We start from the raw sequence: 17682 nt of genomic DNA on the forward strand, positions 1-17682 counted from the left end.
ATCATGTGACACCCTTCTCAGAACAGTGGTGGAACACGCTGAGGTAACTTCCAGGTCTCTGGTGCTCATGCACACGCTACCCCGCCATGTCCTACATCATGAGCGCATTTATTAAGATTGAAAGCGCCGTGAGAAGAAACTTCTTAAATGAGCGGAGATACTGTAGGGTCGCTGGGGGGCTGCAGGGCTGGGTGTCGGGGAGATTTTTTTCTAGAATAATAAAATAGATTTGTTGGCTTCGGGACGGGCGGCTGTATCAAAGGTTGTGAGCGTGCTCACTCTGCTCGGTTGTTCCCTTAGAAAATCTGCTTGTGGTGATGTAGCCCATTCTTGTTACATTACATTACATTACATTCATTTGGCAGACGCTTTTATCCAAAGCGATGTACAAAAAGTGCATTTCATGGTCATAGACAACTGCTAAACACAGGTTCAGTAAGGTACAATGCTTATTTTGTGCAGCTATTTCTAACAGTTTAGTTCACACAGTGAACACTATTCAGACCTAACCTCTGCAAAACCAACTAGGCAGAAGAATAAGCTAGGACAAATACAAATTACCAAAAAGTGCTGGGATGGGGCAACATGTAACAAGTGTCATGAAAAAAAAGGGGGGGAGGGGGAGATTTAGAGTGAAATATACAGCGTGGTGGTGGTTAGTCTAGGTATAGTCTGAAGAGATGAGTCTTCTTGTTTACATTAACAATACGAAATAATGCAATTTGCTGATGAATTTACGGAAACTATAGAGTAATAACCTGAGTATAATATGTAATGGATTACAGTTACTGAGCCAGATTAAATTCCCTTGAAATAAAATACGATTTTTATTTTTACCGAGAAAAAAAAAGCATAGAAAACAACTAATATAAATCAATTATCTAAGATCTGTGGAAAGAAAAGTCACGCCCTGGTGTTAATTAGCTCACAACACATTAACACGTCAACAACTGAGCTATCTGCAAGTGTGATGAGACTAATCCTGGGTACACAAATCACACCGGTACGGACTGATTTTTCAGTCTGTTTTTAAACCACAACTTGTTTCGCTTCTCGTCTTGCTTTTATTTATTCTGCACTTCATTTTTATTGACAATTAATTTTGGGAGCAGGATAATTAAAAATCTTTATAGTTTTCTGGCATCCGTGTTTTTTCTTATTTTTATGAGAGAAAAAATTGTTTAATTTTTCTGTCTTCGCTCCGTCTCATTGTCTAATTTCTCTGTCTGCTGTTAAGGTCCAGGAAAGGGTGGAAAGAAAATGAGGAGGAGGAGGAGCAGGAGACGAAGAAGACGGGGACGGCAGCGATGAAGAGGTGCTAGTGAGAGTGACCTCTCCCTTTTCTCCTGGGACCTGGTGGGGCGCTGAAAGGAAGAGTGCTCGCGGCAGTGAGCACCCACAAATAAAAGGGGAGAGCGTTCCTGAGCTAAAGCAATAGGGGGGTGCCAAAGAAGGGCTCGGCTGGGGGGCCGAGGGTTTGGGGGGGGGGGTGTCTATCTGTGAAAAGCTTTGGCTGGCCTTTATTTCCACAGGAAAACCTACAGTTGTCCTTCCTGCCTTACTGTCTAGTAGATAGTGACCTTACACAGTGTGGGGAAATATATCTATATATATATATATATATAGAGAGAGAGAGAGAGAGAGAGAGAGAGAGAGAAGAGAGAGAGTGAGTGAGAGACAGAGAGAAAGAAAGAGGGGGAGATGGGGGGATGGGGGAGCAAGCGAACCCTATTCAAGGCACCCCCAGCTTTATAAATAGGGTTATTAGACTCCCCATTCACAGTCAATGGGTGTGTTTTTTTAAAGAGGCTCCAGCTCCCCACTTTGAGTGAGAAAAAAAGCTGTGAACAGATTAGCCATACCCCCCTCCTCTGCCTCCCTCCATCCCACCATCTCCCCTTTTCGAAGTCAATTCCAGAGACAACTTGGACCGGCACAGAGAAGGGGTTCAAGGGGCCCTGTTTCCCAGTTTTTGAGAGATTATTTGGGGGTTGCCCTCTGAGCCAGTCTGTGGAGAGAGAGAGAGAGAGAGAGAGAGAGAGAGAGAGAGAAATTAATGTAATAGAAGAGTAAGTTCTGACAGGGAAAAACTAAGATAAAATAATATTATAAGTCAAGTGATAATGCTTTTGATCTTCAGATATCTGATTCTGTTATCATTTTTTTCCTCTTTTCAATAAACTATGCTCATACTCAACAGGTAATGTGTAGGCTATTAATTTTAATATTTAAGTAGGCATGACACTGAGAAATATATTTAACTACTAACTGAATTTGTAGTTATCTCTCCATTTCCCTCATGTTTCTCAAGATTTATATTGAGTGAGCACCAGTCTATAATTTTGGTATTATATCCAGAATGACCTTTTATTATTTATTTTATGCTTGAATCTGGAATAACATGAGACGCCTAAATTCCATCATTATTTATTTATCTGAATGTCTCAGGTCACATTTGCAAAAGCAGAACAGTTTCAGTGACTTTATTATTTTCATTAGACTATATCGCTACATGTAACCAAACCTGTTTGCATTTTCAAATTTGTAATTACGTAGTAGGCTACGTGTTATAACATTTTGGAATTGCTTTCTGGAAAGGAGTTTTGTAACTGTTCTTTCCATCGAGTGCGCTGCATTCGATTGTTTATTCATATTAACAAATAATATTAATCAAGATATTGTCGTCCTTAAACAAGTACAGCACAGTCCTTTTCATAACTCCAGGATGCGCCAGTGCGACGTTCCACGCGCGTTTTCCTGTGTGTATCGGGCACATTGTCCACATGGGGGCGTCGTTACTGTTCGTAGCGTGGATGGGCGCAGGCTTGACCTAGAGGGAGGCAGAGCGAAGCGCTTGGGAACCCGCGATAAACTTTGCCGTCTGCAAGCAAGTTGTGCATTCTGTACTCGGCTGAACGAAGAGGGCGCAGAGCCGGGTGAGGAAAGCGCACTGGCTACACTTCTACCCCGTCAAAGCAGAGCGAAGGGGAGAGAGAACGGTATTTGATTGGCGGAGGAGGGAAGAGCCAAAAACTCCGGCCAGGAAACGGCTCGGGTTTCAGGGGGAGTGACACTCCGAGGAGCCCTGGGAGGGGGCTATAGGGAGCGAGTTTGTGGGGACGTAAGGAGAGAAAAAACCTTTGTAAACCTGACAAAGCGTCTGAGATCACAGCAAGTATCCTCGGAGGAGGAGAAGACGTGCAGCCGACGGAGATTCCCAACTTTAATGGATTCTGTTTTTTCGGAGGACGTCGAAATCTCTTGCTCGCTTTAGGCTACGCACCAGTCTACCCCAAAACTGTGCATTCCTTCTCATTTAGGATGAAGTTTGCAGTACATGGGAAGATTAACATGTTTCTGCGTTTTTGTTTATAAGAAAGTACTGAAAAGTTGAAGGGAGAAGTTTGGCGGACGTATCTCTTCTACGGAACTGCGTTTATTTTTTCGGAATATACAATCACAGGATCCCACAAGAATTGTAGACATGCACGGATTTTGGAATTTCAGCGCAAATTGTCCCTGATCTGAGGGGTGGTTCGGCGGATTTTGGGATAGTGAAACAATCGCTGCCTGGCATTTTTGTTGCAGCAGAGAGAAGTCGCCCCATCGGGAGTACACATTCCTCTCTCTGTTCGGCTCATGCACCCGCCTGCCGTTCCGTGCATGTGGATCGAAACTCAACACTTCAGTCCATCGAGGTAACTGTTACCGCAGTAGTAGTATATTCAGTATGTTCGTTTTAAAAACACTGGATGTGGAGGTGATTGAATTATTATGGTGTAACTTTTTAGCGGTGCTGACTGGCGCAAATGTAGGCTATTCTCTAAGCACGCGCAATATCTATTGCCAATTAGCTGACTAGCTCAGCATCTTTGAACTCTGGACAAGCTTTAGCTCCCTATAGTGAAATATTTCTGCACTTGCCCGTGGACAGTTCAGTTTATTAAAAGCATTTTTGCATTTGTTGCCCAGGTTTAGTTATTTAGCAGTTTATTTATTTATTATTTCAAAGACGTATTTATTTTATATGTATTTGGATGTTACAAAGATACGCAAAACAATCACGTTTTGAATAATACACCTCGATGTAACGAATTGTGGCAGGTTGTGTTTTTTCTTACTTTTCTTTGCTTACTATTTGATTTCGGGGATCTAGGATACTTTGTACTACTTAGCAATAAAACTGTTATGCACTAATGTTATGAAGCAACATGTTTCATATTAGGAATTTTATTTATATGTATTTGTGAAGTGGACTATATCTCGGTAGCTTGTCTAATCGTTTGTGTGGCCACCTTTTTGTGCAAGTAAACATTTATGGCTAGAATTTCAGCAAGTTCACTGTGCAGCAACGAAAGCTGCCCACTCAGTGTTTATTTGTCAGCTAAACAACACCGATTTAGGTGAAGTCACGGTTTGTTACCGTTAGCTGGGAAACTACCTAAATCATGGCTTTATTAGCTGTATGTGTTCATTAAGGAATTTACTTTTAGTTATTTATTACATATTTAATTTGCTCCGTTGCGTTTATTGTGTCAATTATCTGAGAATGGAGTAGCTTTTTCAGCGTGGAGAGGGGCATAAATCTCTTGAGCGCACTGCCTGCGTTTTCATTGTGAAGAAGAAAAACTGATTTGAATTTCAATAGGAATCCAATCAGCGCCTGGGAATTGCGCTTAGCAGACCCGATACAAATGCAGATTCCCTTTGGTGTAATGACTTTGAGGACCTATTGAGAAGGGCACTCAGTGTCCTGCTGCTGTTGCGAATGAAATGAAAGGGGATATTTTAAAACTGAAATAAAATATTACGCAAAAAGTTCATCAGTGCGTTATCCATTATTTAATTAGACTGCTACGCGGGAGTCAGGAAAAGCTTAGTTACTAAACATTATTGGAAGGTTTTATTTAGAAATAAAAATGCAATTAAATAGCCTACATTTTGAACGGAGAATACTTTTAACGCAGTTTTGAGTGAGAAACTATTGCCTACAAGAAGGCACTTATAACATATTTCTAATAGCATTATTAACTTTCCAGAGGAGTATTTTACAGGTTCATGAGTAATATGTAGCTACGCAGTTCTAATTAATCGCATTAAAATTTATTGGGGCATCAATGTAGGCCATCAGGTCGTCTCGGAGAAGATAAGACAGCTCCCTCACGTGCGTGTGTATCCACAGTGATGTAATTATGCGGGTACATGTGGTTTTGTTTTTCTTCAAAAACTTGAATAACATTTATCGCGGCTCCTTAAAATGCACCGGCAACTATTATGATTCACACATGAAATAGGTAAAAACAAGAAGAAGCGAAAAAGTAAAAGATAGATAAAAAGATATGCGTTTCACTGTCTTGTCGGGTCAATATAAATGAACCAGAAACTGTCAACACGTTTGAAAGTTGCTGTCTGCTTGTCAAATTACACGCATTTTAAGGGTAAACCAATCAATATATAACAGCTGGCGCAGAAGGCGCCCACGAAACCATGACCACGGCCGCACTGCGTCGAGGTCTAAAAAACATGATTAAACCGCTAAAAAGCAATTAAACCGGTTGGACGGCAGATGTGTGGCCACTAGGCAGATGCACATTTTAAGATTGCTGGCTAAAATTGGCGTGGTTTTGGTGAGGTACAGTCTGCTTAGAACTGAGAAACAAATTCTATCAGGAACTATTGTGATGAACGCAAAGTTTGCTGACAGCATATCCGATCATCGGGTCATTTCATCAACTAGGTGATTATTATCAGGAAATTAACTGTATTAATCCACAAGGTACTGACTGAATTAATCGTTGTTGACGGATGACGCCGCAAATGAAAACGCAGGGGAAAACTGCGAGGGAATAGGCTACCTTTAGAATGTATTATGTAGAGGAATTACCGCAGTTTACAATCCTAGATATAAAGGCGCATCAAATCTTTATCTTTTGATGAATATCTATGTTGCTTTTATTTTTTCAGTGCTTTATTAGTAGTTACATGATAGTGAAATATCAACATAAGCGAAATGGTTTTGTGAACTGTGTTCACTCAGCCATGAAACAGCAACTTGCTTAGCAAAGACTTCTACTACTACTGCTGCTACTACTACGACTACTACTGCTAATGGTAGTAATAACAACAACATTGATTGTACTCTAAGGTTTCTGCATCTTAAACAAATCCCTACACGCACAGTGAAAGCAAAAATTTCTCCTTGCATTGTTTCTGGTGATATCTAATATATAAAATTTGCCATTTTATCTGTAACATTATTCATGTGATTTAATATTGCATACCACTGAAGTTGATGGGAAGATTATTTTATTGCCATTTATATGTTTATTTTGACGTATATTTTAATTAGTTGTTTATGTTGTATTTGTTTCTTTTTAGAAGTTGTACAGTTTGAGATTTGTCACTGTAATGTGATGTAACAGAGGAAATGGGCTATGTCCTAAAATAAATAAGTAATTATTAGTAAATAAGTAAAATCATTAGTAAATAATTTACTTTTGTAAAGTGAAGATGTTTGCACATAAATCAAGCAGTATATTCACACAAGAAGTAGTTTGATCTACAGAATGAGAAGAAGGCAAGAGTTACTGTCTGAACAAGGGAGTGAGGCAAAGAATGAGTGGAGGAGAGAAGTAGGAGAGAGACCGAGAAAAGACACAAGAACTGGAGTAAGCTCTAACCCAGTTCGATAGTGCAGCCGCTTTAGTGTTGTATGATATGTATAGGAGTGCTTCAGCTCTAAGGTATGTTTGTGGTAAGGCCCGTTCTACAGCATTTCAAAACTCACTCCTTTTTTCTCGTCTTCTTTCTCACTCTGTCTCGCTCTGTCGTGTTCTCTCTCTCTGCAGTTTCAGTCCTGCTCCTGTACAGGTTCCTTGTAATTATCAGTGATGGTCATTGTTGTTGTTGAGTTTGTCCCCTTAAGATGAGTAGAGGGTGAAAAAAGCCTAAGAGACTATGGGTGGAAACATTTAAATGTATAGAAAAATTAGTGCACCCAGGAGCAAAATATTAAATATTAAAATAATAGAGAAAGAGTGTGTGAGAGAGAAAGCGAACGAGAGAGAGAGGTGGTCCAGGGAATACGTCTTTAGTGACATTTTGTAATTGTTGCCTACAAGTTTGGAAATTTGTGTATCTATGACAGTGTGTATGTGTGAATCTGATCTTTTTTCACAGGATTCTAACTTTTTTTGTGTTTTTTTTCTTCTTTTGTCTCCCCACCAAATTCTATTCTTTCTTTGGACTTTCGTACCTGCACCTCTGTCCTCTCTCCTTTTCTCCTCTTCTACATCCGCTCTCATCCCTGTTTCACCTCTCATCCTCCTCTTCCTCACTTTTGCCCCGCCCAATCTCAGGTCAGGTGACCGGGGGACATTCCTGTGAGTGACAGGCCGGACAGCCTGCAGTTCATGGTTGGGTGGAGCTCCTCAGATGGGGTCAGAGTCCAGGGGGAGGCGGAGGAGGGTGGGATGGGGAAACACGCCCTCCAGTAAGGGAATGTCCATGTGGGCGTGGTTGCTGGGCGTGGTCCTGCTGTCCCTGCTAAGTGTTGCCACGGCGAGGCCACCCGTCACTGCCACCGAGGAAGAGGAGACGACGCTTGAACCGGAAGGTGAGGAAGAACTCGTATTGGGGGAATGAGAGAAAGAGGGAAAAGGAGAACAAGGCTGAGAGGAGTGGATTGATGGAGGTTTAGGGAAGAGAGCATGTTCATGCTCATGTATGTGTGTGTGCGTGTGTGTGTTGGCATATGTGGGTTTTTGCGGGTGGGGGGAGCTTAACTACTCTACTTTCTCTTCCCTTGTGTCAGCCGTCAAAACCGTGACAATTCTGTTTATGCAAATAAAAGCCCCGTTGTGGTGATTTCATTGAAGGCTTGACGCAGGGAACTGAAATGTGCCATCAGAACTATATTAATGAGGTGCCAGAGTAAAATGTTCAGTGTTAAATCAACTCTGACAGAGTATATTTTATTGCGACAGGGTACATTTACACCTGATTGTGCTCATGCTGTCTTTGCTTGAATCGATTTAACACTGAACATATTACTGCTTGCCCATTCCGACATCAACTCGTGGCTCTGGTGCTTTCCACGTTTTCTGTGGCATTGGTGCTCTTGCCTGGATCGTACAGTGTTGGCAATATTTAAAAACGTGTGTTTACTGAGAAGTTTCACTGAATGAGGTGAAAATTGGTTAGAAGTGAAGGGATTACCCACAAAGTGTGAATGATTAAAGAGCAGGAAGGGCCTGTCAGTGGGTGGGAGTTTATTTGGGCCCTCAGTGAGGGCCTTTCAGGCTCAGGTAAGGGCTTGGCTCTGCTGCTGTAGGTTAGCGGTTCCTCTTGGCTGCAGCCTTTGACGAGAGTTGATGAGAGCGAGAATGTCACATACTTGTTGGGCAAGTGTTTCCACTGAACAGAACCGCGGAGGTTTTCTAGGAAAAGCAAACGCAGTTCCCCAGCGGAGGCGCATGAATGTGGCAGTGTGGTCGCCAGACCGCCCGCTCTCTCTGCTGTTTGCTTTTAAGTTGAAAGGGCTTAATTTCTTCATATCGGTTCCGTACCCTAAGACAGCCAGCTGGCAGGCCGCGGTCTGTTTGTGTGTCTCAGGTTTTACAGAGCTTCCTTCAGGATGGCTTAACCTCTGATCATAAAGGCGCTAAGTGATTTAGGATTTTATTTTGGATTGTGATGGCCTATTGGATGTTTTTGTGTTGGCACTATTGTGTGTGTGTGTGTGTGTGTGTGAGCTGGATGCAGGCTCTGTGAAGCTGGGTACTGTGTGTGTGTGTGTGTGTGTGTGTGTGTGTGTCTTTGAGTTAGGCAGTTTGGCTGCAGGCTGTGAAGCTGGGTAGTGTGTGTGTGTGTGTGTGTGTGTGTGAGTTAGGTAGTTTGGCTGCAGGCTGTGAAGCTGGGTAGTGTGTGTGTCTGTGTCTGTGTGTGTGTGTGTGTGTGTGAGTTAGGCACTCTGGCTGCAGGCTGTGAAGCTGGGTTGCCACACCCTTCATTCCTCCTGGATGGGGCCAGAAACCCACTTCATCAAAGTCCGTACAGCAGATAAGGAGTTAAATTCCTGGGATTTGTTTCCCAGGCCGTAACCAGGGGAGGGTCTGCATGATGTAATGCTCGGAAGTGCCCCTGTGGCCCCTGGCTCCCAGGTGGGGGGCTGGAGGGGGGCTCTCTCAGGTAGCGCTCACCCAGGTGTTGTGTTGAGAGATGGTGAGAGATTGTGTCTGTGATGTCACAGTCCCACAGATTTATTCCTTTTTTGGACTTAAAACGTTTTTTTTTTCTTGCTCCTGGTTCTCTCAGTTCCCAATTTATGGAACTTTTTAAGAGGATTTATGCAGGAGCTCTTAGTCATAAGACTGGATTAGGGGAGAAGGGAGCCAGGGTCATGTGACTGCAGATTAGGAAGGAACAGCCAGGGTCATGTGATGAGGGATTAGGAGGAAGAACCTGGGGTCATGTGACAGATCAGGATCTCTGGTCACATGACTGTAAACTGAGAACTCAGGTGCTGTCCTGTCACCTGTACAGGTAGTAAGGATGTCATGAGTGTAAGGCCACCTTGTCTGCCATCATTACCCCAGGGGTGTGTAGTAATACCCACTCCCTCACCCCCCCCCCCTCCTCCACTTGAGGCCTAAGGCAGTGTCTATGGGAGGGGTAGCCTAAGTGTTGTAGTTTCCATATCAGTTATGCAGCTATGGACTCTGACGGGCATGCATTCAGGTACTGCCAGAGTCTGTAACTAAAGTACAGAATTGTCCTGGTTGTTTTGTTTGTGTTTTTCTCCGGTGTGTGTGTGTGTGCGTGTTTGCTGTTTCACGTAACACGTAAAGTATAGCGTGTTTTTATAAAGGCTGAAAGAGATAGCTCTGAACGGCAAGAGTGCTAAACGGGTCATGAGAACAGACTGTGTGAGGAACAGACTAAGAGATCAGACTGTGTGTGTAGAGGGGACAAAGTTTAGGGCTCTGCTCGTCTTTATGTCAATCAGGCTTGGTGACAGAAAGGGGACACCCCCCTCCCCATCTCCCCTAATAATGGTGATGCTAAACACAGTAATTACAGTGCTAATGATGGTGGTGATGATGGCCATAAACCCCCATTCAGAGTAGCTCTTCACCTCCAAACAATTATCCTGGCTCCCCAGTGCTTACCAGAGACTAGTACAGGTATAGAACCAGAATTACAAGATTGGTATCAGAAACAATGGTGAAAAATGTGTGTAATTTGGACTGGCTTATTAAATTGGCTGAATCAGAATCTGTATTCAGACACCATGTTCATGCTTTGTATAAGACCACTTTTGTTTGTGAGTATGAACACACTGCGGATAGGTAGTAGTCGAAATGTGTCCGTGTAGATTGTTGCATCTTGTAAATAAAATGTATCAAAAAGACGAAGACTTGCACATATTTGGCGAGTGCTGACGTTTTCTCTATTCTTAAAATTGTATTTTTAGCCTTAGCAACCAAAGCCCAGTTGGACTATATTTGACTTTAGTCATTAGAGCACATCGGACAGCCTTTGTAGCTCTGTATTAACTTTCCACTTTGTGACCTGAAGATTATATTTGACCGGATGGTGACATGTCTGCGGTTGAAGGGTTGTGTTTGTGTGACATTTTGGGGTCCAGTATGGTCACCTCCCCATCCTCCTGCACCCCAGTTCCCTGTGCTCTTTCTCCTGCCTCCCACACTATTCTTCCTCTTCATCTGTCCCCCCCCTCCTTCTCCCCCCTCCCCTCTGGCTGCACCCTTTCTCCTTCTCCCTCACTCTCCCAAGTTTTCTGTCTCCCTCTTTCTCTTTGTCTCTTGGTCTTTCTGCCCTTGTAATTCTTCCGCAGTGTCTGGGTAATTTTAAACAGCCTGTGAAATCCAGAATTCCCAAACCTGAAACAGTGCTGCTAGAAAGAATGTTCTAGACCCCACCGTGCAAGAGGTCTTCAGCATGTCGGCAGCAGGGGAAAAAGTGCTTCTTTCTTTCTGAAGTGTGTGTGTATGTGAGTGTGTGTATGTGTGTGTGTGTTCATGTGTTAGTATGTGCATGCACGTATGTGTTCACGTGTGCCTGTCAGAGTGTGTTCAGTGGGTTAGGATTAAGGACGTTGCGGGCAGTTTGATGTTTTAAAAGAGTAGTCTAAACTGTAAAACCATCGACCGTTGAATGTTAAGGTAGCAGCTTATGCTTAGCGTTTATCGTCTGACCTTTTATTGTCTGTGTGTCTCACTGTTAGCAGAGCAGAACTCTCCCTCTAAACAAACTCCTGATCCCTATTTACAGTGCAGCCTGGGCGGCCTTGTGCTGCTGGACAATACGAAATGGGCTTTTGTAGCGCTTGTGTGTGTGTGTGTGTGTGTGTGTGCGTGTTTATGTGTGCGCGACTATGTGTGCGTACGTGTGTGTGTGTGGAGAGATATATTGTTGTCTGTTTGACTTGGCTGATACACCTGAGAACACCTAGCTCCGCAATCTCAACCCGGGCTGATAAAGGCGCTATAAAAGAGGCTTTGTTGTAAGATGGTTTGGCTCCGCTCGCGGATCAGCTCAGAGTGTGGACCGCAGACCACATCTAATGAATAAGGTCAGCTGCTGATCTGAGAATCAGACTTTGCAACCAGACAGTTGCAGGTTCAAGTCCATAGCAGGACACTGCCACGTTTCCTTTCACCCTGAATTGCTGCAGTTAAAGATGTATTTTAAATTGATTCAAAATAAAATGGGAGTTTTTTTTATATGACCTCAGGGGCGGGGGTGGGGTGTAATAAAGTGACACGTGTTAATGCTTCCCTCATGCCAAAAGGGTGATTTAGGAATGACAGTGTTGCACTTGTGACCAGAGTGTTGTGGGGTTGATTCCCTATTGCTGCTGTGCTCTTAAGGGAATGGTCAGTGTTTAAACCTTGAGCAGCAGCCTGGCCCCTGGGTTTGGGGATGTGACCCTGGCTCAGGGTTCGGGTGCGGCGCGTCGGTGTGAGACGAGCCTGGCTCTCTGCCTGAGGGACACGGATGGGACCCCCGGCCCATTCAGATGGAAAGCAGACGAGCAGAGGTGCCCGGATTCGGCCATCTTGTCGGGCTGGCAAGGTGCCCCTTAGTCGTCCGCGGAGAAGCCCGCTTTTTTTTTTCGGAAGGGGGCCTGCTTTTGTGATGCCAATAAAGGCTGCAGGAATTCAGCAATTTGAATGCAAAAAGGGGTGGAGAGATTAGAATGAAAAAGAGCTAAAGGTTAAGGACGTGACTGGTGAATGAGGAAGAGAGGAGGATGAGACCTGGTGGGGGGGGTTGAGTGTTTAGACCGTGGGACTGGTACATATCTCCAGCAGAGAGAGAGAATGAACGAGGGAGGAAAACTGAAAGAAGGGAGTGGAAAAGATCATTATTAAGGAATATTTTATCATAGATTGTTACATTTTCACAGGGGGTGGGGCTGGTTCTTTTAGACTCTTTTCTACCGTAGACAGTGTTCAGTATTCCAGCACTAACCTCAGTTCCATTAACAGACAGTGACAGACAGACAGCCAGACTGTGGGGACAGCTGGCTGGCTGAATGAGGTAAAGGAGAGATTGATAGTGTGAAAATTGGATTCTCAGTACCTCTGCAGGTTTTCGGGAACCAGGCGACACCAATCAGAGACTGCGGCGGAGCTGTGAACAACATGTGTGTTTGGGGGGGGGGGGAGCGGGAGCCAGCCGTCTCACCTGATCATCACTGAGCTGGCTGATAATGGCCGACAGTCAGCTGTCTGCGTGAGAGACGAGCTCACTTCAGACTTCTCTCCCAGGGCAGGGGGGTGGGGGGTGGGGGGTGGGGGGTTGCAGCCTGTGAGTGCGGGTTTCAGCGGGTTTCGGTATTGTCCGAGCCTTCCTGGAGCAGAAAAGGAGGCCGCGTTTCTCTCCGGCCCTTAGCGAGAGACGCGGCTTTCTTTCATCCGCATTTGGGCCATCGTGGAGGAGAGGGAGGGATCCTCTTCTGGCCGCTTGTCTGGACAGAGGTGCGGAGGTTCCCATGAATAATCTGGCATCCTCAAGGTGTCAGAGGGGTCGGGCAAGGGTCAGGGGCAGGGTCAGGGGTGGCCTTTTGGGGGAGGCTTGCAGGCAGGGGTGATGAGGTGAGAGACATTTGTCACTGAGATAGGGGTGATGAGAGATGGTTTTAGAGGAAGACTTTTTAAATGTTAAAAAAACACTCTTTTTAGTTGTTTTAGTTTTTCTTACTAGCTTTGGCAATATGTAAATTATATGCATATTTTGCCAATAAATCACTTTAAATTGACCTGAGTGAGAGAGAAAAAATACATTTTACAGTTTGTTTCTGTTACTGTTTTTTTTCTGTAAAGTTTGGAAAATGTATTTAAACATTTGATATTATTAAAATTAATTAATTCAATAGAGTTTAAATTAGTCAGAGGAAAGGAGAGTGTGAGGTGCTTCACAAAGACCAGATGACATTTGTAGTTATTCTCTCTCTCTCTCTCTCTCTCTCTCTTGCTTAGGCTTTCTCATTCAGTAGTTGATATATATGTATGCCCTGGCCTGTTAGCCTTGCCTCTTGTAGCTCTCATTAGTCGGTCTCTTGGAGCAGTGTCTCCTGGTGTAGTCCTAACTGCTGTACAATATCAGACGGTCTCCGCGCTGAGTTGGAGCGACAGAAACACCTAGCAGCTTGTGCGCTGTAGAAAGAGTGAGCCTTTCCCCTCAGGCTTTCATCATGGAGCACACAGTCAAAAACGAGCAATAAAAACACCTTAGCAAAAGAAAACAAACAAAACAATCAAAACATTCATTTCGTGGAATGAGAATTCGAGGGTAAGAATTCAAATTCCATTGATCGATGACAACACTCTTTCCGAGACTACGCATTGAAAGGGAGAAACAAAAGCTTAATTATATCCGGAGTGAAAAAAAAAGAAAAAAGTGGTGTTACCGGAACCATACCTGCGTGGGGCAGTGTGCCCGGGGGGAGTGTTTAAGCTCACGTGCTCTGGCCCCAGTCTCCCCTGTGCGAGTGAAATGGCTTTCCCTTCCTGCACAGGGGAACACTGAGTACACAATGGGGGTGGAATGCTTTTTGGGGGAGGTGTGCTGGAACAGGAAATGCTGGGAGTGCCTCAGTGTCTCTAATTATTTCTGTCTATCTTCAGCCAAAAACGCACGAGACAAGTCCCGAACACGTTTTCTTCCCCCCCGTATCATTATTAGTTTTTATTGTTGCTAAAGACTTTTTTTTTCCCGCTAACTTCATTTCATCTCACCCCCTTTTCCTGAAAAGGAACACACACGCTCCTTTTCAGAGTGTAATAAAAAGGGACTTGAACCCTTGCCAATTTTTTGATAATAAAGGGTTTACTGTGCGTTGAGGTCTACAGACTTGAGTTGACTCGGAGGTACATGTGTGTGTGTGTGTGTGTATGTGTGTGTGTGTGTGTGTGCGGGCGCACGTACGGTATTAATAGCAGTTTTTTGTGTTGACTCGAAGGCTCTCTCGTTGCCCTCCTTCTCTCTGTCTGTCTGGGAAGCCCGCCTCTGTTCTACGTCTCTTTCTCACGCGGACTGCTTTTCATTCTGTCGGGACGAGGGGGGAGGGCGGAATTAAAGGGTTAATTCTGGCCAGCACAGCAGTTCCCCGCGCTCTTAATTCCATGCACTTTGCTGGGTTCATAACTGCATGCCTGAGCAAAAGGGTGTAATTATGGCTTACCTGTGAGAGTAAAGTGAACTTAATGTGGGATCCTCACAGGGTTACTCTAGTCGCTGCTGCTGCGATTGTCACTGTTTATTAATTCATATTTATGATAATATTGTTATTGTTGGGGCTTCTGTTCTGCCTGCATTTGTTTTAATTCAGTGCATCCATGGGGTTTGTGGTGGTTTTTTTTTCTTAAAACTGCTGCTTCTTCCTCTCCCACCCTCCCTCTTTTCTGTGCACCCTGTCACCATTCCTACACCTCCTCCTCCTCTTCCTCTTCCTCCTTCTCCTCCTCCTCCTCACTCCGGTCTGCAGAGCCTCCGACAAAATACCAAATCTCTAAGCCGACAGTGTGCTCCGTGCACCCCGGTGAACTGGTGAAGCTCAGCTGCCCGCTCCCCGAGGCGGGCACCGTCACCTGGACGAAAGACGGCTCCTCTCTGGGGCCCAGCAACCGCACCCTGATAGGCCAGGAGTGGCTGCAGATCCGCGACGCCACGCCCAAGGACTCGGGCCTGTACGCGTGCACCGCGGTCGGCCCCCTGGGCAGCGAAACGCTTTGCTTCATTGTAAACGTCACAGGTGAGTCGGCGGGGAGCCGCCGCGGAAGCAGCGGCGCAGGCGGCGCAGTCGCCGAGGGCGACGGGCCTCTGGGGGGGGGGGGGGGCAGGTTTAGGAGCGGGGTGGATGGGATTTGGTTGGGGAGCGATTGGGTGGTGGTTGGGTCGTGGCTTGTAATTGACCCTGGATTAAGAATGCGAGAACATAATGTTAGATGGCGAGAACAGACTGTTCAGCCCCTTCAGGATCAGTATTTTACCGCTGTTCTCCAGTATCAGGCTCGATGTCCTGTCTGGTGCTGAACACCCCCGGGCTTCTCTGCTTCTGCCACAAGCCCTGACAGGCTATTCAATACGTTAGCGACTGGTTGGCTGGAGTGGCTGGTCTGAAACCGAGCAGAGATGGGTGTTCTTGTTGCCTCTACCCCAGCATTATCCTCGGTTATCTAGAGGGACACTTGCTGTGTGACAACCTGGTGAACTCCACCCCCTGACCCTGCACACACATCTCAGATCTTCAGGATGGACTGCACCCCGTGTTAGCTGTAGAATGCAGTAGACATTGCAATTGGGTTATAAGCTTTTAGCTCTAACGAGAGCTGATGTTTTGTAGCTCTACGCTGAACACGTCGCTCTCGCTGTTGTGTAGATTTTGAGGTTCTCAAGCTTGTGCTGTAGTTTTGTTTTGCAGGGCCATCTTTTTGGCTGGGTTGAGCATGTAAGGGCACTGTGGTGAAAGAGACATTTATAGAAAAGGGAGGTTGAGTTTGGCAGCATCACCTGCTGGATTGGATTGGCCAAAGTTAGCGACGCTCCCCGTCCAGCTGTTGGTCTGGTTCGTCATGGCCAGCAGGTCCGAGCGTTCTGAGCCCCGCCCCTCCAAGAATCGCATTTCTGCGCCTCGAGCTTCTCGCTGGGGTGGCGGCGTTCCGAGCTCCAGCGCCCCAAGCGTGCCCGCATGATGATGGCAGCCTTCCACAGCGCCAGCGCGCCAAGGCCACGCGCGCTATATTTAATAACCGGGCGGAGGCTAGCCCCGTGCGCTGCCATCCACCGCTTCATTTTCCAAACTCAGGCGCCCCTGCATGTGCAGCACAGCGCTGCGGAACAGCTCTCCAGCTCCCGCCCCTCGTCTCACACCAACACAGCTTCGTTAGGTAGGGTTAGTTCCCAACATGGTGTACGTTCTGTGTAGTGTGCTGCATGCTGAAGACTCCCAAGACAGTAATCTCACACTCGCAGTGCAGTGTTGGAATTCTCAAATGTCATAAAATCATGGGTTCTGAAATCGAGCAAGTTGAGCGTGCGTGACCCCCAGCGTTACTAAGAGGAGAGCAGCTCCACACGAGCAGGTCTATCCTGAGTCTGTCAGCCGGGCGGAATTTTGAAAGAGGTTTCTTTTAAGTGGTTGAGCAAGCCTTCGCCTCTGTTTTTCAAAGTTTTGAAATTCGAGAACTATTTCTTGTAGTGTGTTCTTACCAAACCTGTGTGTGTGCACGTGTGTGTATGTATGTGTGTGTGTGTGTGCTCACATGTGCGTGTACTTAGACATTTTGACACTGTGTGCTCTTCTGAACGGGCGGTGATCTCAGTACTAAGCACCGTGTCCTTTTGCAGACGCCATCTCGTCCGGCGATGATGAAGATGACACAGCGTCGAGACGTCCCCCGCGGAACAGATGCGTGAGTACCTGGGGCGCGGGCGGCCGGGGCGACAGCGTGAGTACCTGGCGCGGGCGAGGCGCGGGCGACAGATCGTGAGTACCTGGGCACGGGCGGGGCGCGCGACAGAGCGTGAGTACCTGGCGCGGGGCGGGCCGGGACAGTCGTGGTACTGGCGCGTGGCGGGCCGCCGACGGCGAACAGATGCGTGAGTACCTGGGGCGCGGGGGCGGGGCCTCGGCACGGTCGCGTCAGCCGGAGGCGGGAACGGCCGTGCCCTTCTTTTTTTTTCTCTTCTTCTGTCGCCTTCCTGCGGTCCTTAATCTGCAAAGCATGATGGGAATGTTGCTCAGCACCTATGAGCTTTGTGAGAAATGCCACAGAGCTCCCTGCTGTTGCGTTCCCCCAGCGCAGCAGTAGATCTGTAGCGTTAGCGTTAAGAATTGGCAGAGAAAAGTAATAAAAATTTGTTCAGAGAAGTAAAAAAAAAAAAGGTATGGGCTGTTCAGTCAGGTACTTTAGTTCGACCTCTGTGAATGCAAAAATGTATGAGCGCAGAATTTATGTGTGTGCGTGCGCGTGTGTCTTTGTCCGACTACGTGATGGCAGCTCCAGACTTCTCGCTGCTGTTATCAGCAGGTGATGTGATTTTAGCTCCGGGGGCTGCAGACTGCTTTGACGGCGGTGGAGACATGGGGGGGGGGGGGCTGTTTGTAAGACGGGCAGGCACCTCACAGTCAGCGTCCCAGCGTCTGCAGAT

At 46.0% G+C, this 17682-nt stretch overlaps 1 protein-coding gene across 1 annotated transcript in view; it reads left to right on the top strand.

Moving 5' to 3' along the window:
* Positions 1-2898: 2898 nt before the first annotated feature.
* The window catches only part of fgfr2 (fibroblast growth factor receptor 2), a 48826-nt gene continuing 34042 nt past the window's right edge, over positions 2899-17682 (top strand). Inside the window, exons 1-5 of the mRNA XM_064318145.1 lie at positions 2899-3698; positions 7359-7615; positions 15017-15283; positions 16879-16943; positions 17052-17130. Of these exons, the coding sequence (XP_064174215.1) occupies positions 7435-7615; positions 15017-15283; positions 16879-16943; positions 17052-17130 (592 nt within the window). The 5' untranslated portion in view covers positions 2899-3698; positions 7359-7434. The remainder of the gene's footprint in view (positions 3699-7358; positions 7616-15016; positions 15284-16878; positions 16944-17051; positions 17131-17682) is intronic.

The sequence above is a fragment of the Anguilla rostrata genome, chromosome 18 (assembly GCF_018555375.3).
Source record: "Anguilla rostrata isolate EN2019 chromosome 18, ASM1855537v3, whole genome shotgun sequence".
In the NCBI taxonomy this organism is placed as follows: Eukaryota; Metazoa; Chordata; class Actinopteri; order Anguilliformes; family Anguillidae; genus Anguilla; species Anguilla rostrata.